The sequence below is a fragment of the Saimiri boliviensis genome, chromosome 1 (genome assembly GCF_048565385.1).
Source record: "Saimiri boliviensis isolate mSaiBol1 chromosome 1, mSaiBol1.pri, whole genome shotgun sequence".
In the NCBI taxonomy this organism is placed as follows: Eukaryota; Metazoa; Chordata; class Mammalia; order Primates; family Cebidae; genus Saimiri; species Saimiri boliviensis.
The window spans coordinates 8,971,176-8,999,162 of record NC_133449.1 but is presented as its reverse complement, the minus strand read 5'-3'; the positions used below and the strand labels follow the sequence as shown (position 1 = coordinate 8,999,162).

General features: G+C 44.5%; 1 protein-coding gene across 4 annotated transcripts in view; it reads right to left on the bottom strand.

Moving 5' to 3' along the window:
• The window catches only part of ASAP2 (ArfGAP with SH3 domain, ankyrin repeat and PH domain 2), a 193,443-nt gene that overhangs the window by 100,998 nt on the left and 64,458 nt on the right, over positions 1 to 27,987 (bottom strand). For all 4 annotated transcript variants that reach the window (XM_074393758.1, XM_074393769.1, XM_003927225.4 and 1 more), the window contains exons 2-3: positions 19,105 to 19,177; positions 760 to 905 (exon numbers count right to left, since the gene is read on the bottom strand). In XM_074393758.1, the coding sequence (XP_074249859.1) occupies positions 760 to 905; positions 19,105 to 19,177 (219 nt within the window). The remainder of the gene's footprint in view (positions 1 to 759; positions 906 to 19,104; positions 19,178 to 27,987) is intronic.

Here is a 27,987-nt window from a genome sequence, read left to right as displayed (position 1 = left end):
ACTGAGTTCTTGACCAGGCCCTTCCATGACCTTGAGGAGAAACCGGAGAAGGAAAACAGGAAAGAGAAGCTGGGGCAATCCCAGAGTCCATTCCATCCGGGCAGGGGCCCAAACAGCCCTCTCGGGCTGCCCACTTCTTCAGAACGTTGTCCCCATCACGAGGACAGCACAGAGCTGCCAGGCACAAGAAAGGCATGATTCACCCCCAGTACCAAGCGGTAGCCACAGGCAGCGGGCGCCAGCGCCGCATTCCCATGGCTGAAAACCGAGGCTCTGCTTCTCAGTCCCGCTTTTTTAGATTCTACACTTGGGAGCACAAAAGGCCTTTAAATATTCATGGCAATTTCTGTGCTTTGATTACAGGTTACCTTGCTGTGTGAGACAGGCCTGAAACATATTTATTAAATGTTATAAGCTTAAATGCCTACTATAATTACCAGAAAGAGAGTATTCTACAGTTTGGAAACTATTAAAAATTGAAGTCAGAGGCCCTTAAGATGAATGCATTTACTCATTTTGTCCCATAGCTGTGTATATTTTAATTGCAGAGCTGAATTTTAAGTCTTGTTAAAGTAAAAATTACAATTTTAAACTTTATTCCAAATTGATCCAATGTGTATAGAAAATATAATTCTTTTAGGTACCCATGGAACTATGAAATGCATTCCTTGTTTATGAAGCAAACCGTTAAGTATCCTCTACTGGGCCACTTGCCCAATTGAAGTAACCGTAGCATTTCATACACTGAGCACTGCTTACCAGGTTTTTGAAAAGTGCTGTCAACTCCTTTGTAAACACTGAGAACTTCAGGAACGCACTTCCTAAATCTGGGTCATCTCTGCATACACAGTTGCCGCCGAACTTCTCCAGAGCCTGGGTGTACTGCTCTTCATTTTCCACATGAGCTGCAACAGAACGGGGGAGGTGCTGTGAGTCTCAAGTATGCCATCCTCATTCCCCACCAGGTTCCTCTCAGTTGTGAATAACACTGAACACATCAGCAGAAGAAAAATCTGAGAAAAGTCAAGTTGCACCAGGAACAGAAATAGCTTTGTTATCCCAACAATCCATGGTGCCAGCAACAGATCCCCAAGAACAAGCGTGGTGTGCAAGAGGGGAAGCCCTTGCCCACGTCCAGTGGTCCTCAGATGTGTCGGCCAAGGACACACAACATTTCCACCCCTCCGAGGATTCTTCCTTCACCAAAATGATGGCAGAAGTCACCAGACTGAGCCCCCTCCCAGAAATTCAGCCAGATGCGCCATTCCTCTCAAGCCTGAAGCCCGGGACTCTAATTCAGAGCCACACACCACAGCTCCTTCTTTTAACATGGGAACAGCAGTGGTCTTTGCAGCTCCAGTGCCTCTGCTTGGGATGCATCCTCTGCCCAGGGGCCCTTCCCTCCCAAACTCTTCTTCATCCTACAGACTCATGCTTCCTCCAGGAAGCCTTCCATGACTCTGCCCTACACCCTGGGTATTTCACTGGCACCTCTCTTATCCCTGCACTCAGCAAGTTATATTGAAATAGTCTGGTAAATGTGTTCTCCATACACTGGATGTGCTTACAGTTTACAGACTACGTTGTATTCATCCTTGACCAAGTCATGTGCCTGAAATATTAGACAATAAAAAGCAAACCAGGTGCTATGTCTGATGGCATTTAACTATCATCGGGGCTTAAAGTAGCACCTCAAAGAGTAAAAATCTGGACTCTGGGTCTCCAGCACAGTAGTTCTCAGTCCCTGCCGGACACCGAAATCATGCATGGATTTTCACCGAACTCTAGAGACCACTGTCCCATCTCAGACCTCTGATTCAGAACCATGAGTAGAAATGGGGAAGGGGACACAGGTGATTCTGGTAAATGAATGTGTTTGAATGTAATTCCCTCACTACAAGGTCAGGCACTTTCAAATGAAACCAGTCAGTCTGTAATAAAACAACTTCCATCTGCATGGCTACCTAATTTCTATGTTTTCATCAGTTCAGCTGGAAATATAACACAACTATTTACAGACACAACAGGGCAGGCAGACCCGTGGTGTGAACGTGGACGTGAACTCCACCAGAGACAGCCTTAGTGCTGCAGCTCCTTCACCAAGGGACAGATCTGGAAAGTCCCTGTAGCACCCCAATTCCTTCTTGGGGAAATTAGAACACTGTCAGCTAAAGCCGATGCCCAGGGTAGGCCTGACAATGAAGGCAAAGGAAGGAACATTTGTTTCTGTGGGACAGTCCTAGACCTTGAGCCAATCCTTATGGCCCATGAATGGTCTGCTCACCCATCCTACTGGGGCAGCACAGTGTTCTTGACCTCCAGTGGCATTTGGGGGACTCCAGCAGACACAAGAGAAAACTCATTTCATTATTTGAGTCCTTTCCTTTTTTGTTTTTTATTGTTCTTGAAAATAGCCTAAGAGTTCTAGATAAATGAATTTCTGAGACCAGATTTCTCAAACAAATTCAGACAGAAACATATATGTGCACACACTCACACCTGCAAACACACACAGCTCCTCAGGAGCCCTCAGAAGATCTGGGTTCCAGTCCTATGTCCGCTAGTAAACATTTGTATGACCTTGGTAAGTCACAGTGACGCTGGGCCTGCAGCATCAACTACATAAGGGATAAAGACCTGCTGGGAGATGCTCTCAAGGTCAGAGGAAGAATGAAAGAATTAGGTAAAGACATTCAGTTTACCACATGGGAGCATAACCAATAACACCAACAACAGTGACAGCAGCAACAGGTGTCACTTATTCAAAGCACAAATTTACATATATTTTTTCTAAACCTCCTAAGACATGTATTATTTCTCATACCACAATTAGAAAATTAGGGCTCAAAGAGATCAAAGAATTCATCCAAGGAAACACAGCTAGAAAGTGGCAGAGCTGGGATTCAAACCCAAATCTTCTAATTCCAAAGTCCACTCTCCTACTCTGCTACACTGATACTGTTCACAGTTAAAAAGTTTACCTTGTCAAATGAAAATATGTTATTTTTTAGATTTTTAAAATTCAGTTTCACAGATAGAGCACTAATTCCTTCTTTTCTACTGGATCATTCTAGAGCATATGGTTAACAATGAAGGGTATGTCCTTTCAAACCACATACTTTTTTAAACTATCTCAAAATTAGTGGTCAAGACATGGGCAGTTTCAGTGGGTTCAGGAAGTGAGCTGGTGGTCACAGGCAGGTCTATCACTGCCAACTGTCTGTCCACTGGATGACAGAAACAGGAATGCAACCCCCCCCCCCCAGCCCCCGCTCCTGCTTCCTCCCTCACTTGCTGCTGTCTGAGCCATGGGTCTTCCAAATGACGCCAACAGAGGGGAGCTGGACCATGGTCTCCTCCTCTATGGTGCTAGGTGATGAATGCAAAGCCCAGCAGGAGAGAAGCTGAAGACTATGTAGCCTCGTGGTGCCTTCAAACCATGAGGAGGACTGGACCCTCAGTGCTGCTCTAAGTGCACACCCAAAGGGAAGGGACTCTGCATGTGGTTAATGCCTACTAAGTGGCTTGTAAGTCTTTTGTTCAGTTTAACCTGACAACACTGAAAGTTGGCTATCATTATCCCTATTTTCTTGTAAATCAAGTGCAGTTCAGAGAGTCATGTGACCTGCCCCAGACCAGAGTTGGTAGGAGGGTCAGTGCGCTTTGTACACCATGCAGGCTGCCTCCAGCCCTTGATAGGAGAAAGGAGCCGGCCTTCTCACTAGTAGTAGCCTTCATGTTCCAGCACCAAGAAATGTGAAAGTACTCCTTATCATTCCTCCTTCTGGGCTTCTCAACTGACTACCTGGTGTAGATTAAGTTTTTTTTCTTTTTAAAAAAATTACTGGCCAGACGCGGTGGCTCATGCCTGTAATCCCAGCACTTTGAGGCCGAGACAGGTGGATCACCTGAGGTCAGGAGTTTGAGACCAGCCTGGCCAACATGGTGAAACCCTGTCTCTACTAAAAATATAAAAATTAGCCGGGCATGGTGGCACACACCTGCATTCCCAGCTACTTGTGAGGCTGAAGCAGGAGAATCACTTGAACCTGGAAAATGGAGGTTGCAGTGTGTAGAGACCACACCGCTGTGCTCCAGCCTTAGCAACAAAGCAAGACTCCATCTCAAAAAAAAACAAAAAACAAAAAACAAAAAAACAAACAAAAAATACAACCAAAATAAACCTCTTATATTTATACAAGTGTATGTATAAATATATCTTCCAAATGATGCACTGATCCCCAGCAACCCCAAGGTGATCAATTAGTTCTTTGGCTTGTCATCACCACGATCATCTTGCGGATTCACATTTACAGTGCTTTCATCCACTGCAATCAGCACAATCTTCTGATGCTCACACTGTATCAGTATAGGTCAGTGGGAATCTTTTTGCACAGATGGATTTTTCATCTTCCCAGTGAACTTGGAGCTTTTTGCTGAAGCCCGTAAGCCTGTGTCTTCCTCTAACCCTAGCTTGGTACCCACCAGAGAATAGCCATCCCTCCATGAATAACATGACAGACTGACCTGCTGCTCCAGATCACCCCAAGGGGAAGGTTTTCCTACTAGAGAACAGAAAATCATTGAGTGCCTTTATTTTTCTTTTGCCAAAAACAACCTTAAAATAGGAACCTAAACTAAATAGCTTGGGAATAAAGTTTCCGGAAAGATACCAAACTGGGTCTATCAACTTTTATTTACAGAATTGTGAAAGCTGTTCTTCTAAAGAGAGCTCACACTCTCACCTCCCCCTTGTTCAAATGTATCTTAAACTCTAATTCTCATTAATGATCCAGTTCCAAGAATGACTGATCTGGGAGAGCCTTTGGAAAATAAGAATCTGGGTCACAGAGACCATGCTGGGACAAGACTTCATTTCTTCTCAATTCTAAGTCATCACCCCTTTATCTCCCACACCTCACTGCACAAAAGCCACCAATCCCTGTAAAAGGATGAACTGAGAGACTCCTGCAGAGAAACTGATCATGAAGCCAGAAGGTATATGTATATACTGGGTTTAGAGGCAATGACTAGGTTTTGCTGTGTGCTTTTTAGTTTACTGGATTCTAAACTGGTGTCAAGGTCCAGCGCAAATGGTTTAAGCAAAAATTACTGGATCCAAAAAGGACAAGGAATGGCTCCTTTGCTCCTCCTCTACGGGCCACATGTGCAGATGTGCTCTTAACAGGTCAGTGTGGCCCACAGCACAGAGAGGAAGCAAGCCACCAACACAGCACTGCCATAGGATGGGTATCCTACAGCCAACTCACCTTCAAGAACCACCTCCTCTTTCATCCCAAACATGTCACTCACTATTTCCAGTCCTGCAACAGGGATGTGACAGCATGGTGGGGTGAGATACAAGGACACATATGCTCATGGCTGGGATGAATGCCTGGGGAAAGATACGTCAATCCAAGCACTGATCACTTACAATGCATCAGGCAATATACTAAGCGGATTCAGATGGCAAGAAGGAGACATGGAACTGGGGCTCCAAGGACAGGTGAGACTTGTCAAGCAGAGAAGCAGCAGATAACAGATCTGGAAAGGCATTAGGCCCAGGGGAACAGCAGGGAGTCCTTAGTGTTTGCACTGTTAAAACTTTTTTTTTTTTTTAATTATACTTGTACCCCAGAACTCTCTCTGTTTTTTAAAGCCCCTCCCTGCATCCAGCTCTCAGCTCTCAAAATCACCACAGAGCAACACGAGCCTCATTGTCCCCACCTCCTCAGGTCTCCACACTCACTGCTGAGTCCTTTCATTCCACGGAACCTGAAAGGTGACCTAGTCCAAACATGGAAACCAAAGCCCAGAGAGGGTGATGCCTGGCTCAGGGTCACACAGTGAGTTTGCAGCAGAGCTGGAAAAAGAACTTGGGTTTCCTGACTCACAGTCCAAGGCTCTTCCTCCCACAGCAAAAACCATTTCTTCATTTGGTCATGACATTGTTGCTATCTGCAGCTCTTAGCCTAGATAAGAGCTAAGGGCTAAAGACAGTGACAATGTACAACCTTCCTGTCAAGTACTGTTAACCTGAACACCAAGTGTTGTAACCAGCATAACAGAAAGAAGAGGGGGCACACCAGCCTCATGGCTGCCGAGCGCCAGCCTCCATGCTGATCCAACGAAGACCCTCCAAACCCCTGCTCCAGGCCAGACCACAGGCCTGGGAGTGAGGCAGAGGAAAAATCACCTGCTGACACCCCACATTCCAAACTTCCACGAAGACGGCTCCAGTGAAGGGAGCATTTAAGGAGAAACATATGCTCTCCACAGCAGCAGCCTGGTGGAGACACTCCTTAGATGGATGACACAATGATTAGTACTCAAATGTGTGTCACGACATAAATGTTGTGATGTTGTGCACAACTCTATAGAGCGGAGACCATTTCCTCTGACTGTCGGCTGTACATGCCACCTGTTTCAGACCTCACTTGTGGTGCACAATCTCATGGGAATGCAATTTCTGAAAATCAAAGATAATCCCCGTTTCTTAACAGGGTCTCCACCTACCTTAACAGGGTCTCTCACAACCTGTGAGAGAGAACCATTTTCAGAACTTTATTTCTAGAATCACCCCAACTGAATGGCTGAAAACATATTTTCATTCCCAATTTTCTAATGTGTATCAAAAGTCTTCAAAACGTTTTTCTGGATAATCTCACTTCCAGAAATCTATCCTAAGGAAATAATCAAGGTGATCAGAGATGTGTGTATAGAACAATTTATGAAGAGTGAAAATTTAAAATGTGCTAAGCTCCAACAATATGAAAATGGTTAAATTAATAGTATTTCTACAAAACGGATTATGTTGGCTTTTTAAAATCATGATATAAGAATACGGTAGGAGCAGAATGCCAAGTTTAAAAAAGGCAGGACACAAAATTTAGTCTCAATTTTGCAAAAAGTAGAATGTAGAGGAGAGGCTGAAAAGATAACAAATCAAAATGCTAACCATGGTGGGAAAGACTGAGCACTTGCTAGCACTCAATAAACTGTTATATGCAAGGCCATTATAGCTAGGTCCCAGACTAAGTGCTTTCTAGATGTTACTCTATTCTCCTTTGAGTGGACAAGGAAACAGACTGTGGGAGCTGCACCAGCCCAGGCTCATGCAACTTCCAAGAGGCAGAGCTGCGTTCGAAGTCAGGGGTTGGCCTCGGACTCAGCACTCACCTGAGCCTCTGCTGATTATAAAGATACTGAAATCCTGCCTGGGTCAAGACTTGGTTGGTTTAATGCTTTACTGAGCTTTCTAAATTTTCTAAACTCAGCTTATCTTATCTTTATAACAATGTAAAGAATAAAAATTTAGCCGGGCGCGGTGGCTCAAGCCTGTAATCCCAGCACTTTGGGAGGCTGAGGCGGGTGGATCATGAGGTCGAGAGATCGAGACCATCCTGGTCAACATGGTGAAACCCCGTCTCTACTAAAAATACAAAAAATTAGCTGGGCATGGTGGCTCGTGCCTGTAATCCCAGCTACTCAGGAGGCTGAGGCAGGAGAATTGCCTGAACCCAGGAGGCGGAGGTTGTGGTGAGCCGAGATCGCGCCATTGCACTCCAGTCTGGGTAACAAGAGTGAAACTCTGCCAAAAAAAAAAAAAAAAAAAAAAAGAATAAAAATTTAAAAAGAAATAGAAGCATCAGCTCTAATGGCTGGGTTGTTTTAGTGCTCTATGCCTGCACCCATTAAGATCATCACGCCGAGGACGGTGGCTCACATCTGTAATCCCAGCACTTTGGGGGCCAAGGTGGGCAGATCTCTTGAGGTCAGGAGTTCAAGACGAGCTTGGCCAACACGGCAAAACCCAGTCTTTACTAAAAATACAAAAATTAGCCAGGAGTGATGGGGGCAGGTGCCTGTAATCCCGGCTACTCACGAGGCTGAGGAACGAGAATCACTTCAACCCAGGAGGTGGAGGTTGCAGTGAGCCAATATCGTGCCACTGTACTCCAACCTGGGCAACAGAGCGAGACTCTATCACAAAAGACAAGAAAAGGAAAAAAAAAAAGAAGAAGAACATTAGAATCTGTCTTTCTCTCCCAAAGCTTTCCCTGGACAAGGTGACGTGAGGGAGACAGCCCTTGGAACCGAGTACACCTGCATCATCTTTGACCAGACAGAAGTAGCCATAACCAGAAGGGGTTGAACAAGAACGTCCACCTTGTTCATAACCCCTTCAAGCTCCCACGCAGGCTGAGCAACCAGAAGGATACCTCTCACTGGCTTCTTCCTGCCACTTCCTCCACCTTCTCTCCCACCCCGTGCTTCTTCCACTTTCAAAACGCAATTCCATCATCTTTCCTAGGAAGTCCCCTTGGAATGTGATTCCTCGAGAAACAGCCAGTCTTTGTGGATGGCACCCCAGGATGTATCTAGTCTGGTTGTGGTTGGCACAGGCAGCTAGCAATGGAGTTCATTAATAAGGCCAAGGTGTGGGCTACTAAAATACAAAACCTGTTGCCTATGATCACCCCATCCTCTTTGATCCTACCTTATGTTAATGATCCCATCTTTCCAATGACAGTTCAAAGTCTGTGTGAATAACTAAACATCACCCCAATTACCTCCCTGTGAAGCTCCTACTGCTTGCAGGAGTACACTTGGAAGGCAGGTTTGAGGGGTGAAAGAGTGGAGATTGGGCTACTGTATAATTTTTTTAATGCTGATGCTTTCTGTCCCTTTAGGCTTTAGAGTACATAATATACCAACATTTACTTTTATTCATTCATTGTGCTTCCATTATGGGTCAAGAATATTTCTAGTTACTAAGAATAAAATCCAATCACACTGAAAGTCTGTTATGCAGCAAGCAATAAGGAACACAAAGATTCATCAGAGCCCCTGCCCTCAAGAAGCAAGCACTCCATAAGTGACAAAGACTCAGCCAATCAGTTCAGTGCAGTGACAGGAACACAAGAAACAGAATGAGCTCTGGGGAATTCAAGGTGCTAGGTATGACCAGAGCATGGGGAGGGGCTGGAGCATCAGGCAGGGGCCAAAGATGAGGAACTTTATTCCAGGTAATGGAGAGCCGCAGAAAGGTTCCTAAGACATCTGCATTTAAGAAAGATAAAAAAAACCTTGATACCTGCCAACACACAACTTAGCAAGACAAAAATAAACATGCAAAAACAATCCACTGTGATGTAAATTACATGAGCTGGAAACACAGCACTCTATGAGAACAGGAGTACATTTTTCGGGGGCTGGTAACAGAAAAGGCTTCTTGCAGCAGATGATGTTTAAAGGAATTTCCTCACTGAGAATGTAGTATGGCATGAGATTAAAACCGAACTACCAGCTGTTTGACTCACCCTAAACTCTCCTTAATCAGAGAGCTGCTTCCATCCTAGGGCTGCTCTAAGACCAAATGAGGGAAGGAGACAGGGGTTGGAGGTGGTGGATTCTTCAGAACTGGCAGGGCTCTCCTTCAGTCTGGAGACGGGCCACCCCAAGGTGTCTGGGGTTCAAAGCCAAGAGGTGAATTCAGTATTTGTTGAATGTGGAGTACAAGCTATTAGAAATTTTACTCCCAACTATATTGACACCCTTTAATGGAGAAAGAGTTCATGTTGGCAAAGCAATCTGATTAGCTACATTACAGAATGTTGCATTTTCCCAGGGTAAGTGGCTTTCAGCCCTACATTTTTGCCTTCAAACCCCATGACTTATGGACTCACCACAGTGATGACTTAAGAACACACCCCTGTCTCCACCCACCTCCATTGAGGGCACAGCCCCTAGGAAGGAAGCTGACTCGTGGTTCCATGAGATCCCAGGGCTTCACCTTCAGGGACAAGCAGCCCTTGGAAAAGTGCATGGTCTCTCAAGCCTCATAAAGTAGCTACCGTGAATACTGTAGAGATGACCTAACATATAAAAATAATCTTTCATCCTTACAACTCTGCAGGATTTTACAGATGAGGAAATAGATGAAGTCATCATGTTGATTTGGTAGAATACTTAAGCTCAAGGTCTGAGCTTTTTCGCTTGGTGTGCTGGGTTTGTGGACAGGCTTATGGGGTGGGAGTAGGGGGGAGGGCACGTATGTGTATCCCAAACATGTATGCAAAATTATGTAAAGGTGCCTTTTCCTGGAAGGATCATCCAAAACATCCTTCTGATTTTTACTGATATCTATGATAACCAAAAGATTAAAGAACTGCTGATCAAACCACAGCCCCATGTTTTACAGATGGGTGTGGAAAACATGTTGGCCCACAGACTGGGTGACTGTAAACACCGGCCAAATTAAATAGCAAATACTTCTGAACTAAAGTATGATTCATGCCAACACTTGGATGTTAGGTCACAGACCTCTGTGTTCCTTCAGAGGCACCCTCCTTCCATGACTAATGCCATAATCACTGCAGACAGGATTCCACAAGTCACCAACTAAATTACAATCATTTTTAGCCAGCAGCAGGAGAGAGCTGGACTCCAGAGCCTCACAACTGGAAGACATCTCCAGGGCCTTCGAGCCCACGTCCTCACCTCCCTCTACAACTTCCTCAGAGACAGGGGCTGTCCATCCATTAGAGGAACCTCCTAGCCACCTGCTCGCCGCTCAGGCTGCTCATCAATTACCCTCTCCCTCATATCTGAGTCAAGTCATGTTCTTGTGAAAGCCTCCTCTAGAGAAAAGCAAATACTAAGTCTACCTTCCTCAGCCCAGAGAAAGCCCTTCATGTACATCCTCACTGGCCCCTTCTGAAACTAAGAGCCCCTCATCCTTCAGATGCCGTCCTACAGGGAGGTTTCTCCATCCCTAAGATTTTGAGGTTGTTCTTAAAATGCTGCTCTTACAACTCAATAATGAAACAACCACCTCCTTTATAAGCACCAAAGACTACAGAGGTTACTTATGGACAGCCTTCGGAGCATGTGCCATGTACTGCCTCACACTGATCTTGTAACCAACCAAAACCACCTGGAATTTTTCAGAAGGACTACAATGGCTCAGTCAGGTGGCATGTAGGGTGCTCCCCATGTTGCCGCTTGCTTTCTCCACCATATGCCCCCAGCAACTTTCTGCCTCAGCACCAGGCAGCGTGCTGCAGCAGTCAGAAGCAGAGATGGGGACACTCACGTGCTTTTGAATCTGAGCTCCTCCAACTGCTGGCTAGATGACCCTGGCAAATCACTACTCACTGCCTCCATAAGCTCAACTGTCAACAGACAGGACCTAACTCAGAACGCTGTGAGAATGGAATTCACATAAAGTTTTTATTTAGTTTTGTAATACAAATATTCTAACAAATACTTCAAGAGTATTTATTGTCACTATGTATCTTCCTTCAAGTTTGTGAATATCAATAAAAATATACCTTATCATTTATCATCTATTCCCTTTTAATCACACACAGTGTACATATTATTTTGTATCCTGAATTTTATTGCTGAAGATTTCATCATAAGCATTTTACTTCCTGTTGCTATATAAACATATTCCAGCAAACAGCTAAATCCTAATTCAGTTATATATAGGAGGCATCCAATTTCTCACTCTGATAAGCAATGCAACAGCTCATGAACATCTTTGTGCACGGATCTCCTTCCACAAAAAGATTTTTATTTTTCTTAATGTGTACCACCAAACTGCTTTCCAATAACTGAGTGTGCATGTTTTCAGTGCCACAACAATGAAGCATAGTACTACAGTCACTGTAAGCTTACCAAACAGTAAGGATTTTTCTGATTTTGTTACATTCTTCTGTAGTATCTTTTATTTTTTAAAATATTTGTCTTCTGTTTCAAAAAACAATTCCTTTTTCTTTTTTGTGTTTTGGAGACAGGGTCTCACTCTGTCACTCAGGGCGGAGTGCAGTGGTGCAATTTCAGCTCACTGCAGCCTCAACCTCCCAGGTTCAAGTGATCTTCCTGCCTCAGCCTCCCAAGTAAATGGGACCACAAATTATACACCACCATGCCCAGCTAATTTTTGTATTTTTTGCAGCGACAGGGTTTCACCATGTTGCCTAGGCTGGTCTTGAACTCAAAGCTCAAGTGATCCATCTGCAAAGTGCTAGAATTACAGGTGTGAGCCACTGCGCCCGGCCAGTATCTTCTCAATGCACAGTGAAACTTCATTTCCTCAACTATTATGTATATTTGTTCTGAACTGCCCTGTTCTATTGATAATATAATAGAAACAGTTCTCTGTATGAATCTGAAGTGTACATTAACACTGTATTCTAATTAACACTGAAACAACAGGCAGGAACACACACATAAAGTTGTTTGATTTTCATTTTCTTTTGTAGGTGAGGTGGAAGATGGTAAGGATTTGAGGAAAAATCAGCATTTCTTTCTTTGTACATTCAAGAATGTGATAATTTTCTAGGATATTCTGATTGAGGGTAGGAATATCATTCTCAATAAGAATGTTCCAACAAGTCCTTACAGCAGAGTAATTCTAGAGAAGTGAAAATGAAAATATTTTGTTGCTCCATACCTGACAGAGATGAACTTTTCCACCCACTGATGTGTCAAACAGCTGAAAAATATTAGCTTCAACTTCCTGGGGTGTGGAGGGAACACCTTTGGGCTGAGCCACAGCTTGGGAAACTTTAGACAAGTAAGAGTTTTAAAGTAAATATGAACTTTTTTCTTTTCTTTTTCTGAGATGCAGTTTCACTCTTGTTACACAGGCTGCAGTGCAATGGTGTGATCTCGGCTCACTGGAACCTCTGCCTGCCAGGTTCAAATGATTTTCCTGCCTCAGTCTCCCGAGTAGCTGGGATTACAGGTACGTGCCACGATGCTCAGCTAAATTTTTCTGTTTTTAGTAGAGACACAGTTTCATGTTGGCCAGGCTGGTCTTGAACTCCTGACCTCAGGTGATCCTCCTACCTTGGCCTCCCAAAGTGATGGGATTACAGGCATGAGCCATAGTATCCAGACTGAAATTTTTTTTAAGAGGTCAGATAGCAATCCATCACTGAGTGGCAAACAGTTTCTCACAAATCATTATGGCAACTGCTTTTGCAAACCTGTGCTAAGACTTTCCAGAAAATACAGTTGCCATCATTTTGAAGACTGGGAGCAAACAAATACACTGGCTATTGTGCAAGAAGACTATTGTTTTGTATACATGTGGGACACGTGGATGCCCTTTTTGCCCAGTCTAATGTTTAAAGTGGGAATGGGGGCAGGGTTCAAGGGTAGGATTCTCAAAGTTCAGGGCCATCACCTGGGAGCTTTTTCAATTAGCAAATACTCAGGCTCCATCCTGGACCTGCTGAAGCAGAAACTCTGGGAGTAGGGTCCAGCAATCCCTGTTTTAACAAGACCCCTGGGGGATTATGATACACTCTCAAGTTTATAATCACTGCTCTAATGGAGGGATTGGTAAACTTTTTCCTAGAAAGTCAGCGAGTAAGTATTTAAGCAGGGCACTAATCCCATCATAAGGTCCCCACCCTCATGACCTCATCTAAACCTAATTACTTCCCAAAGGCCCCATCTCCAAACACCATTACATTGAAGGTTGCTGAGGCCATACTGAGGTTACTGTGTAGGTAACAATGGTAAAAAACCATTCTTGGCTTTCAGGCTGTGAAAACACAGGTGTTTGGCCATAGTTTGCCAACCTCCATTTTAAGGCATCTTAAATCTTCTTTCTACATAAATCCATATAAATCCTCACAGAAAAGAATACAGGGCCTGTCATAACACACACTGCTTATATCTAAAATTTTATGTTCCTCTTTCCTACACTAAGAGGACAGTCTAAGAACATACAGTAGGGACCTGATAATGTATAAACACATTCTATTTATTGGGCACCTATTATCTGCCCACGCCCATGGCAGCCACTGCAAGGAACACTCAGGAGGTATATCACAGCTGTCACTCTTTACCACGTGTACGTCCAGAACCATGCGTGGCATTTTTCATGTTATCTCACACTTAATCTTCACTAGCAATCTTAGGACCTATTAAATTCCCATTTTACGCATGAGGAAATTGAGGCTCATAAAGGCAAAATTAATTGTCCTAATGTCACAGGCTTTTTCAGTGGCACTGCCAGCTTTTAATCAAGGCTTCTTGGATTCTCTATGTCTTTTTTATCCTAAATGACACTGTCTCCCAGAATTGGTCTTTCACCTCAAGGGCTTGTAATTAACTGAGCAAAGGTCAACAGATACACAAGATCTAGAGAACAATCAGGAGCAATATTTAAAGTGTTAACAGTCCCCTTTCATTTGTAGCTGAACAAAAAAGTGGAAACAGATTCAACCTCAGAATCATAAGAATTCAGGAGAGGTGTGGTAGACAGAGTAACAGCTTCTCCACCACCAGATGCCCACATCCTAACCCCTGGAACTTGTGAGTATGTTATGCTACTTGGCAAAGAGGAATTGAAATTGTGGATGGAATAAAGTTGCTAATCAGCTGACCTTGAGATGGGGAGATTATCTGGATTAGCTGGGTGAGGCCAATGTCATCACAAGGGTCCTTACATGTAGAAGAGGAAGGCAGAAGAGTCAGTGTTTGCTATGGGACTGAATTGCATCCCTTCCTCCAAATTAATATATGAAAGCCCTAACCCCCAAGGTGATGGTATTTGGAGATAGGGCCACATAATAATAGGTTTAGATGAGGTCAAGAGGGTGAGGCCCTCCTGATGGCATTAGGGCCCTTATAAGAGGAGAAAGCAGACAGCTTGCTTAATAATTAGGAAGCATAATAATTGGGTTTAGATGAGGTCAAGAGGGTAAGGCCCTCCTGATGGCATTAGGGTCCTTATAAGAGGAGAAAGCAGACAGCTTGCTTTCAATCGCTGATATGTGAGGACACAGGAAAAAGGGGGCTGTCTGCAAGCCAGGAAGAAGAGAGCCCTCACCAGAAGCCAACCACACTGGCACCGTGATCTTAGACTTCCCAGCCCCCAGGCCTGTGAGAAAATAAATTTCTGTTGTTTAACCCACCAGTCTACAGTATTTTGTCATGGCAGCCCAAGTATCAGAGCAATGCAGTGTGATAAAGACACTACCAGCCAAGGCCAGCTTTGAAGACGGAAGGGAGCCATGAGCTAAGGAATGCAGGCAGCCTCTAGGAGCTGGCAAAGGAAACTGATTTCTCCTACAGCCTCAGGGACAGAGCCCTGTTGACACTCATTTTAGCCCAGAGAGACCCATGTTGGGTTTCCCACCTGCAGCACTGAAAGATAACTTTGTATCATTTTAAGCCAACTCATTTTGTGGTAATTTGTTACAACAGCGATAAGAAACTATTACAGGGAGGCTGAGGATGGGGATCACTTGAGGTCAGAAGTTTGAGACTGGCCTGGCCAACATGGTGAAACCCCATCTCCACTAAAAATACAAAAATTAGCTGGGTGTGGTGGTGGACGCCTGTAATTCCAGCTACTCAGGAGGCTGAGGCAGGAGAATCACTCGAACCTAAGAGGCTGCGGTGAGCCAGTATCACGCCACTGTATTCCAGCCTGGGCAACAAGAGCGAAGCGTCATCTCAAAAAAAAAAAAGAATCTATTAAAGGAGAGTCAAAAAGGGCTATGCTGAAGTTCAAAGAGGGCTAAAGCTTGATGAAATGGGTAGGGAAGCAAGGGAGGGCCCCCCCCAGGTGACTGGGACAGGGGAGCCCATTTACAGCCCGGGTGGGGCTGTGTGAAGTACAGCTGGCACACAGGAAGCAGCGACAGGGCCTGAAGTGAGGGACACTGGGGCAGAGTTGGGCTCAAATGGGGACAATCTGTGACAAATCAGGAAAGGAGGCAGGAAATCCTGGTCCCAAAGAAGAAATATGAGACAAGAAAAGGAATATGGCCGTATCAGGCATATATGCTAATTTATTCTCACTGTTCTTTCAATCATACATCATATGAGTGTTCTTCCTATACTGGAATTGCCTTGGGTCCTTATTCTCATGATCAAAACACTATGGGGACCTCTTCTTTGGAACCAGCTGCCTCCAGAATCCATAACCGTGTGGTTACAGTGCACCTAGGCCACCTGCGGCTGCCAGCACTCCATCCCTTCTTGAATATGCCTGACTTATTTCTGACATCTAGTTCTAAAAACATTTGATCTATCCTTAGACTTCTCTACTAAATATATGCAAAAGAATGTGCTACTAAAAGCAGTTCTAAAGAGTTCCAAAGACACTGTGAACGATGTCAGCAACATGACAGGAGAATGCATCACGTTTCCTCAGGTGACTTCCTTGCAGTAGGTAACGCCTGTTCCAAAATAAAGATTTCAGGATCAGGCTCTGGTTTTAGGACTTAGGACTTTTCAGGACTCAGACTCATGACCTTAGAATAACTCAAACTTGGCATGACATAATAGATGGCTAAAGAACGACAAAAATAGGAGACCCCCTCCAAGGTCACACGCCAGGCAGCCTGCTGTTATGTGCGGAGCCCTGGAAAAGACATAAGCCCAAGGCGCTGAGTTAAAATCCCACCTTGTCATTGAAGAGCTCTGTGACTTTGAACAAACTTCTCAACTTCCTTGGACCTCAGTTTCCTTCCATGAAGCGACAAATGCTATTTTAAGCAAACAGGAGAGCTTGAGCAGAGGGAAGAAGGCACAAAACATGGCTCACTGGGGGAAACTCTAAGTTATTTCAAAGAAGGGCACAGTGAAGTCCAGACAGGGAGGGTCGGGACAGGTGGCCTGAGTCGAGGCGACACACAGGAGCTTGGAACTCGTCTGGTGTTCTGCAGCATGTACTGACCTGAGGCTCATGGTGGGGTGATCGGGGAAGGCGGTGACAGTTTCATAGACAAATGAATTGGAAAGGGTTAAGACCGATAACCACTCACAATCCACATTACTAGCACATTAAAATCTTTGGATGGTTCTGTAGCAAGAGAACCATCTTTGTTCCAATTGCCCTAAAATCCTAAAGCCCACCGAGGCCTTCCTCCTCTCTCACATGCTCTGGAACTGACTTCCACTAACTTCAAAGAGGGTGATGAAAAAATGCGATAGAGTTTTAGGCAGAAGTAACACCAGTGGGGTTGCATTTTAGGAAACGACGCTGGGGGGTGGGCAGAAATAGGAATGGGGTTTGTGGCACACGCTCAGCAATATAGGTCAGCAGGCAAATTAGACAGAAGTGCTGCTAAATCCCTGCAGGCCAGCTTCCTGACACCACAGCACTAGTACCTTCTCCCTTCAAATGCATGTCTGTTTATAAGCTGCACTGCTGGCCGCTGGGCCAGCCTGGGGAGTCACAGGAGTCCCTCCCTCCAGACTAGCAGCAGCCACACAGCCAGTGTTCGCACAAGAAGCAGATTATTTCATTTTTATTTCTGATAAAGGCAGCCTTTTCAACATATGACTATAAAATCATTTTTTAATCTGACCAGAATATCAAATATCCCTCAAATTATAAACTCAAAAGCCCAAGTGAACACAGTAAAAAATATCTTCCAAGATACTTTTTGAAATCCAGTGCTTGTCAACGACACCGGGTGTACCATTTCTAGGTGACTTATTGAAATGTCTTCAAGATGTCATTCATGTGCCAGACACACTGAAGGCGTGGTGGCTTTGAAACAGAGCAGGCCGCTCCCTGCACACAACCCTGACACAACAGTAAGACCAGCAGGGTCCGAGTTCCAGCTGCATAGACATCTCTGGAACACCCTGAACTCTCTGACCTGCAGGTTCCTCATTTGTATAAGGAGAATCAGTTGTTGACAAGATTAGCATAATGTAGAGAAAGCGTAAGATACATAAGCCTTCAAAAAGATAAAAACTATCATTATTGCTCCCTGCCCCACACATGATCCAGGTAAAAAAGCTAGAGGCAGATGGCCACCTTCCATATCAGTTTTAGAAAAGGTCTGTCAATTTCCCCTGCTGTAATTCTGACTGGGGTTGGGGTGAATCTTGAGATCAATTTGGGGAGGCCTGACACTTCACAGTGGTGACTCTTCTAACCCATGCACATCACATATTTCTCATTTAGGTCTTATTTCATTTTGGTCAGCAGCATTTTGTAGTTGTTGATGTAGGATTCCTGTGCATCTTCTGTTAAATTTGTTCCTAAATACACTTGGCAATGTTCAACTGTAACATCATCCTGCACTTGGGATTTCCTGCTAGATTCCTCACGACCATGGCTCACACAGCTCTCATGGGGGTAGAGTCAAGAGCAGCAATTGGAGCTTGTGCCTTCCCTGTTGTAACTGGAAGGGGGGTCAGCTGGAAAGTGCACTTTCAGGCTCTTCCCCTTCCCTCCTGACACCACGACCACCTAAGGCACTCCGTCTCCTCCTGCTCCAATCACCCCTTTCACTAAAGAAAGACACCACGAGGGTGAGGGGAAACAGTACAGATGAAGGGACCTGACTACTTCTCTTGGAGCAGATCCCAGGCCCCTCCCCCTGGCCCTGTCACCCAGACTCTATCTGCACCTAAGCAGGGACAAGCTCCCCTGAGCAACCCATCAGCCCTGTTTCAGTCTCTTAGGGACTCCTCACAGTTCCTAGTCCCCCACAGCTGCCACCTTCTTATTGCTGAGTGAAATCATACAGTCACTTAATGACTTTTAACAAATATTTTCTATCACTCACAGGATTTGTATAAGGGAAGATACACCACAGGTGACCTACCTGTCATCTTTAAGCCAAAAGTTGCGTGGGTTTAAAAATCTATGTATGTGTAAATCTAGATCAAATATTACATTGTTTGTATATTTATTCATTTTATTCCTACAGTAGAAAAGGCAAGACTGGGTGAGAGAGAACTGGAAATGGCACTGTGACACAGTTAACGGCAAAAACCAAATGACTGAGGCAGGAATGAGTCCAGGTTCCCATCAGCCAGGCTGACAAAGTGGATACATACAGGACCACATTGCAGAAAACAGGAAGCTCAATGTGAGACAGACAGCGCAGTGGGCGATGGGGGATGAAATCCCACACCTGAATCAGACGACCGGCAAAACAAAATGTACTTCTAAAAAATAAACATCCCAGCTCACCTCTGTGATCTGCATGCCCCGTAAAAGGAGTTTGGTTGGCTAATTTGTTAATGGTCATGACTATTATGGTACCAGGGCTTTAAATGCAACGTTTTCCACACAGAAACCCCTATGGAAGAATGTATACTCACTCATCCCAGAGATGTTGATTGCTTTCACGGATTTCTTCATTTTGTAAAGAACCATCCGGTCCACGTCCAAAGCCTAAAATGTAGAGAATATAGTCATTAAACCGTGTCTGTGCTGGGACCACACTAGCAGCAAGCACCACGTGGGTGCCACCCTGATGGCCCTGCTTGCCTCTGCCAGGCTCCTCAGGACCTGCCCTCAGTGTGGTGTGGAAGACTGGCTTCCCAACAGCACTGAGCGAAAGCTTGTTGGCAATTACTGAAAGGCAACTCCTCCTCTCAGGCCTCGTCCTCCTGCAGCATTTGAGCTGTCTCCTGCCCACAGCACCTGCTGGGCCTGAGCCCTCTGCAGTGAAGTCACTTATCCCAGTGGAACCCTCAGTTCTCCCTGGTTACCAGCAAGGCTCCGAAATGTGCCTGCCCACCAGGGACTCACACTGTGCCTGTGCCCCTTCCCCCTACAGAGCCCTGACAAGGGGGAGGCAAACCCACTCCAGATTCGAAAAAACCCAACTATCATTAGCTTGTAAGCTGTGTTAGAAGATGGGTCCTAATGCTTCCCAAGCCTCAGACTTCTCCAGAAACGAGCAGGAACAATGCCCACTTTGCAGGGTTGAATAATTAGAGGCACTCACATATATAATATTCAGCATATATTTACAGACCAGCTACTACACGGCAGCTGTCTATGGCACTCACAATGCCCAGGACATAGGAGGTGTTCAAACAGTATTTGTTCAACAACTAATCACACCTGGAGATTTAATTACATCTCAACTTTCACAATAGATACAAAGGTAAAAAGGTCCTTTTTTTTGAGACGGGGTCTTGCTCTATCACCCAGGCTGGAGGGCAGTGGCGCAATCTCGGCTCACTGCAGCCTCCATCTCTGCCAGGTCCCTCAGCACCTGTTTCCAGGAGACAAGCCCTCAGTGGTGTGGAAGACTGGTTTCCCAACGGCACTGAGCGGAACCCTCCTGGGTTCAAGTAATTCTCCTGCCTCAGCCTCCCAAGAAGCTAGGATTACAGGGGTACACCACCATACCTGGCTAATTTTTGCATTTTTATTGAGATGGGGTTTCACCATGTTGGCCAGGCTGGTTTCAAACTCCTGGCCCCAGGTGATTCACCTGTCTTGGCCTCCCAAGGTGCTGGGTAAAAAGTCCTTTTAGCCCTCTTAAACAACATAGAAAAGCAAAGGGTGAGTTGTGACTGAAGGGAAAGAACATTTGTGAACTGGATTAGTGAGGCCAATCACAGGCTATCTTATAAAAAACTAAATGCCTGTAATCCCAGAACTTTGGGAGGCTGAAGCGGGTGGATCACGAGGTCGAGAGATCGAGACCATCCTGGTCAACACGGTGAAACCCTGTCTCTACTAAAAAATACAAAAAATTAGCTGGGCATGGTGGTGCGTGCCTGTAATCCCAGCTACGCAGGAGGCTGAGGCAGGAGAATTCCCTGAACCCAGGAGGCGGAGGTTGCGGTGAGCCGAGATCGCGCCATTGCACTCCAGCCTGAGTAACAAGAGTGAAACTCCGTCTCAAAAAAAAAAAAAAAAACTAAATGAAGCACCCAGCCCTATAGCTACTGACATATAATAACTACTGTTATTGAGTGTCCATTATTACCCCATAGTGAGTTTAGATCATAAAAACCTGCAAGGACCTATCATCCAAAACACAACACAGCTCCTCAGAGCAATGGATTCTAGACTTCCAGCCTTCCACCTCTTGAACCAGTTTTCAATAGCAGAATCATAAGCCCTAGCTCTAATGCCACAATTATTGGATGCTGAAAACAGACGTGATTAGTGCTGGCAATTTTAAATGGAAAAATGATCACAAGGCACCAGACATTTGAAAGAGTGGCTGTAATACAAAGAGGAGTTATAGTCATGTCATTGTACATTTGTCCAAGCCCATGGAATGTATAAGAGTGAGCCCTAATATGTAGTACAGATATGGGTGACAGTGACATGTCCTTGTCAGGTCACTGAGGTCACCAGCATACCACTTGTGGTGCGGAATGTTAATAATGGAGAAGGCTGTGCATGTCAAGGGACAGGGGTATTTGGAAAGTTTCTGTAATGTCCGTTCCACTTTCGTGTGAACATAAAACTAAAAATGTCTATTTAAATAAAAAAGGCATTCTTTTCTGCCTTACTAAAGAGTAGACAGTTACTGATACAAGATCATCAAGATTTCTTATATGGAGTTAACTCAGGTTTTCCTAAGTGGTCATCTCTGATCCATTCCTACCTTCCTTCAAGATATAAAAGGGGATTTGGAAATAGTAAATAACTCAGAAAAATCACAATTGAATTCTCTTTCTCATGCAGTCTCATGACTTTTCTGCCCCAGTCTGCCAGCCACAGACTCGCAGGGCCCAGGCCTGGCTTAGCCAGCACCAGCCGGCAGACTGAGGTTGTGCTCAGGGATATGCCAGAAACACCAGTTCGTGAAGCTTAGACCAACATGTCAGAGAGCACAGCTCTCCCATCCCAGGTGAGGGGCCATTCTTGAAAAGGACATTTGATCTAGTACCGTGCAGCCTAGCACTCCCGTAGAATCTGGGCCTGCCCAGGTTTTGCCACTGGCTACAGCAGGATCTGATCCAAACTCATAATATTAATAAAAGCTGCTCCTCTTTCTAGGCCTCCCCACAGATACTGGAAGACACCAATGCCAGCCTGTCAGGCTCTCTGGAAGCATTAGAAGTCAGCCACCATTTCTACTAAGCACCTTCCATGGGCCAGGAAGTGTAAAGGGAGAAAACACCTCACAAATAAATAAGAAAAAGAGGCAAGGCATGGTGGCTCACGCCTTTAATCCCAGCACTTTGAAAGGCTGAGGTAGGAGGATCACTTGAGGTCAGGAGTTCGAAACCAGCCTAGCCAACATGGTGAAATCCCATCTCTACTAAAAATACAAAAATTAACCAAGTTTGGTGGTGGGTGCCTGTAATCCTAGCTACTCAGGAGGCTGAGGAAGAAGAATCGCTTGAACCTGGGAGGTAGGGGCTGCAGTGAGCTAAGATTGCACCACTGCACTCAAGCCTGGGTGACAGAGTGAGACTCTGGGCAGGTCCAGCCCAGGCAGTATAAAGCTTCCTAGTGTTCTCAGAATAACATCTTTAGCAAGCTTTAAAAAACCAATCATCTGAGCCCCGCCTGCTTCTCCAGCATCAACTCCTGACATTCTCCCCCATTTTCACACTTACCCCAAACTTCCATCATAACAGCTACCTGTGGCTCCCCTCCACCTGCTGTCTTCCCAGCATGTGCACATGCTCCTCTTTCCTGAGAATATCCTCCCTGACCCTACTCGGTGGTTCAGCGCTGTCTCCCTCTCCTGAGAAGGCCTCTGATGCCTCCCCACCCCCACTCCAGGGTAGCAGGTACACATCTTAGCTTTTCCCCTAACATCCTGTACTTAGCATTTCATCGGATAAAACGGCCTGAGCACCAACTACCTGCCAGGTATTACAACACAATGGTGAGGAAAACAGGACAAGGCAATGCCTGTCCCTTCTTGGAATTCACAATCCTGCAAAAGATAATTCCCTAGAGAAACAAATTACCGATGAAAACAGAAGCCCAGGACTTACTGCATGCACACAGCTGCTTTTTTTACTTGTCCAGCTCAGCCTCCAGACCTGTGCTGTTCACTGCAGTAGCTACCAGCACATGTCTACAGAGCACCTGAAATGTGGCTAGGCTGAGTGCGATGGCTCATGCTGAGTGCGGTGGCTCACTAATCCCAGCACTTTGGGAGGCCAAGGCAGGCAGATTACTGAGGCTGGGAGTTCGAGAATAGCCTGACTAACATGAAGAAACCCCATCTCTACTAAAAACACAAAATTAGCCAGGCATCGTAGTGCATGTCTGTAATCCCAGCTACTTGGGAGGTCGAGGCAGGAGAATCGCTTGAACCCGGGAGGCAGAGGCTGCGGTGGCTGCAGTGAGCCGAGATGGCACCATTGTACTCCAGCCTGGGCAACAAGAAGGAGACTCCATCTCAAAAAAAGAAAAAGAAGAGAAATGTGGCTAAATGCCACATTAAAACAATACAGTGGACATCTCAGGTTATAGAAAATATCAACAAAATTAATCGTACCGCCGCTTTTTAGTTTTTTTTTAATGCTTTCCTCTAAGGTCACTGTTACTTGTTCGTCATATCCCCAGTGCCTACCAGAGGGCCTGCCATAAAACAGGAATCAAGAACAAGCTTAGGAAAGGATGATGAGCCCAAAAGGCAGGGGCTCAAATGCCAGGCAACAGTGCTACCCAGAGGGGAGCAGGGAGAGCTGGGCTTGAAGGTTACTCAGGCCACAGGGAGGGTAACGGATTAGGGGAGGCAGCAAGTGCATTCAGGGAGAGGATACACACAGAAGCGGGAACTGGCTGGAACCCATGGTTCAGACCATTTGGTGCTAAGGCTAGGCAGTAGCCATTCAAGAAAAGGCAGCCAGGGAGATCTGTGCTGCCTCTCTTAACCAGTTTTCAGCCCTCCTGCCTCTGACACTCTCATAGATGTTAGAGTGATCTTGTGTCTATAGGAGTTTGGCTCAACCATGCTAAAAACATGAGGACTAGGCTGGATGCGGTAGTTCACACCTACTATAATACCAGCACTTTGGAAGGCCAAGGTGGGAAAAATGTTTGAGGCCAGGAGCTTGAGACCAGCCTGGGCAACATAATGACAGCCTGTCTCTACAAAAAATAAAAATAAAAGTTAGCCGGGCATGGGAACACGCACCTGTAATCCTAGGCTGAGAAGGCAGGATCACTTAAACCCATAAATTGGAGGCTGCAGTGAACCAAGATTGCGCCACTGCCCTCTAGCCTGGGTGACAGGCAGACCCGTCTCTTAAAAAAAAAAACAAAAAACAAAAAACCACAATGAAAAAAACCCAGACAAATGAAAAAACAAAACATGGGACTGGACACAGTGGTAAACTTCAATCTGATCACAGACAACACAGCTTAATAACACAGCTGAACTCCAACAAATTTCCTCCCATATTACATCATGGGACATACCCCTCCCTAATCATTTAATGCATAAAACTCTTGAAAATGTAGGTCACCATATGGAATCTTCTACCTTTGTTACTGAAGAGGAAGTCGTGCTTCCTGAACTCAGGGACAAGTGCATAAACTTGCTTTTCTACAATCTGTTAAACAGATTAGAAATAAAGGTGAGGTAGGTGGAAGAGGTGATTTTTAATTAAAAGTACAAGCAGGAAAAGCAATTATCTCCCTATTCAAAAACACACTCTTCGTTATGGTATATATTTATAGACAATTAAAATTAAACTTGGTCAAGACAAGAAGCTACAATGATTGTTTAAGACTGAGTGTTAGGCCAGACTCAGTGGCTCATGCCTGTAATCCCAGCATTTTGGGAGGCCGAGCGGGGAGGATCACTTGAGGTCAGAAGTTCCAGACCAGCCTGGACAACATGGTAAAACTCTGCCTCTACTAAAAATACAAAAATCAGCTAGGCATGGTGGTGCACACTTGTAATCCCAGCTACTCAGGAGGCTGAGGCAGAAGAATCACTTGAACCTGAGAGTGGAGATTCCATCACTGCACTCCGGCATGGGCAACAGAATGAGACTCTGCCTCCAAAAAAAATTAAAAAGACTGAGTGCTAAACAGTCTCATGCCAAACTATATATAAAAACATCACTGGAAGTCCCAGCTAAGGCAATTAGACAAGAGAGAAATAAAGGGCTCCAAATTGGAAAGGAAGAAGGTGAGTTAGCCTTGTTTGCAGACGATGTGATCTTTTATTTGGAAAAACCTAAAGACACCATCAAAAACTATCAGAACTGAAGAAACCGCCTTTGCGAAAATTGTAACTGAGATCATTATTACAGTGAAGGAGATCTGACCTAACTGACTCCATCCTGTTTCTAACCTCCAAACTGTCCTTGTTCATTCCTGGGCATATGCTGAAGTATCTTTGGTAGGAACTCAGTTTATGGTTTAGCTTTGAAACAAAGACAACAACAGGCCCTTTCCCAAAATAAATCCCCCTTCCTGCCTGGGGACTAGACAGCCTTTGCAGGACTAATACATTAGCCACGAGCTTAGAAATTATGATTTTGGAATCATGCAGCTAGTGGCTGCAAGATTCTGACCCTCCTCACATTGCTCCTGGGGATAACATCACAATTGTAAAACCTAAGATCAGTGCTTGAGATATTTTGCAGACCCTGCATTCAATGGATCAGCTGGTACCACCTGGATCAAAAAATCTGGCTTATCTGCTCCTGTGGCCCCACCCAGGAAATGAGTTTGTCTCTGACCAGACCAATCAGCACTCCCAACTCACTGGCCTTGACTCACCAAATTATCCTTAAAAACTCTGATCCCCGAATTCTCCAGGAGATTGATTTGAGTAATAATAAAACTCCAGTCTCCTGCACAGCTGGCTCTGCGTGAATTACTCTTTCTCTACTGCAATTTCTCTGACTTGATAAATCAGCTCTGTCTAGGCAGCAGCAGGCAAGATGAACCTGTTGCGTGATTACATTGATAAATTCAGTAAAGTTGCAGGATACAAAATCAACATACAAAAATTAGTAGCATTTCTATATGCCAACAGTGAACAATCTGAAAAACAAACCAAGAAACAATCCCATTCACAATAGCTACAAATAAAATTAAATACCTAGGAATTAGCCAAAGAAGTAAAGGATCTCTACAATGAAAACTATAAAACAATGATGCAAGAAATTGAAGAGGACAACCAAAAAAATGAAAAGATATTCTATATTTGTGGATTAGAAGAATCAATACTGTTAAACTGTCCATACTACCCAAAGCAATTTACAAATTCAATGCAATCTCCATCAAAATACCAATGCTGTTCTTCACAGAAATAGAAAAAATAGCCCTACACGTATATAGAATCACAAAAGACTCTGAATAGCCAAAGCTATCCTGAGCAAAAAGAACAAAACTGGAAGAATCACATTACCTGACTTCCAATTATACTACAGAGTTATAGTAGCCAAAACAGTATGGTACTGGCATAAAAACAGACAAAGACTAATGGAACAAAGAACTCAGAAATAAATCCATACATTTACAGTGAACTCATTTTTGACAAAAGTGCCAAGAACATACACTGGGGAAAGGACAATTTCTTCAGTAAATGATGACAGGAAAACTGGATATCCATATTCAGAAGAATAAAACTAGACCTCTGTCTTTCACCATATACAAAAATCAAATCAAAATGGGTTAAAGACTTAAATCTATGGCCTCAAACTATGAAACTCCTATAAGAAAACACTGGAGAAACTTCAGGACATTGTTCTGGGCAAAGACTTCTTGAGTAATACCCCACAAGCATAGGCAACCAAAGTAAAAATGGATAAATGGGATCATATCAAGTTAAAAAGCTTCTGCACGGCAAAGGAAACAATCAACAAAGTGAAGAGATAACTCACAGAATGGGAGAAAACTATCCATCTGACAAGGAATTAATAACCAAAATATGTAAGAAGCTCAAACTATAGAAAAAATCTAATGATCCAATTTTAAAATGGGCAGAAGATCTAAACAGACTTATCTCCAGAGAAGACATACAAATGGCAAACAGGCATACAAAAAGGTGTTCAACATCATTGATCATCTGAGAAATGTAAATCAAAACTATAATGATATCATCCCACCCCAGTTAAAACGGTTTATATGCAAAAGGCAGGCAATAACAAATGCTCGTGGGGATGTGGAGGTAAGGGAACCCCTGTACATTATTGGTGAGAATGTAAACTAGTACAACTACTATGGAGAACAGCATGGAGGCACTTCAGAAAACTAAAAATAGAGCTATTATATGACCCAGCAACCCCAATGCTGTGTATATACCCAAAAGAAAGGAAATCAGTATATTAAAGAGACATCTGCTCTCCCATGTTTATTGCAGCACTATTCACGATGGCCAAGATTTGGAAACAATCTAAGTGTCCATTAACAGACAAATGGATAAAGAATATGTGGTTCATATACACAAGGCGTCCCCAAACTGCGGCCCCCTAAGGCCATTTATCTGGCCCCCCGCCGCACTTCAGGAAGGGGCACCTCTTTCATTGGTGGTCAGTGAGAAGAGCACAGTATATGGCGGCCCTCCAACGGTCTGAGGGCCAGTGAACTGGCCCCCTGTGTAACAAGTTTGGGGACGCCTGATATACACAATGGATTACTATTCAGCCATAAAAGAGAACAAGATCCTGTCATCTGTAAAGACATAGATGGAAACAGGTCATCATGTTAAGGGAAATAACTCATGTACAGAAAGACAAACACTCCATGTTTTCACTGATTTATGGGAGCTAAAAAAAAAAAAAAAAAAAAATTAAAACAGCCCCAGTCACTGAGCTGCCATTGAGGACTCAGCAGCCTCCCCCTTGAGCCCCCTCAGTTCCTTAAGCTCCATCCCTGCTGCCTGCCTTTTCCCGCCACCACAGCCACAGGCCATTTCCACTGAGGAAAAGGAATTGTATCATATGTCCACTATCCCGAACCTCTGAGTCCAACCCCTTTGCTGATGCAAGTAAGGGCGATGACCTGTTTCCTGCTGGCACTGAGGATTATATCCATATCAGAATTCAACAGAGAAACGGCAGGAAGACCCTTACTACTGTCCAGGGGATCACTGATGATTACGACAAAAAGAAACTAGTGAAGGTGTTTAAGAAGAAGTTTGCCTGCAATGGTACTGTAACTGAGCACCCAGAATATGGAGAAGTAATTCAGCTACAGGGTGACCAGTGCAATAACACACGCCAGTTCCTCCTGGAGACTGGACTGGCTAAGAACGATCAGTTGAAGGTTCGTGGGTTCTAAGCGCCTGTGGCTCACTGAAG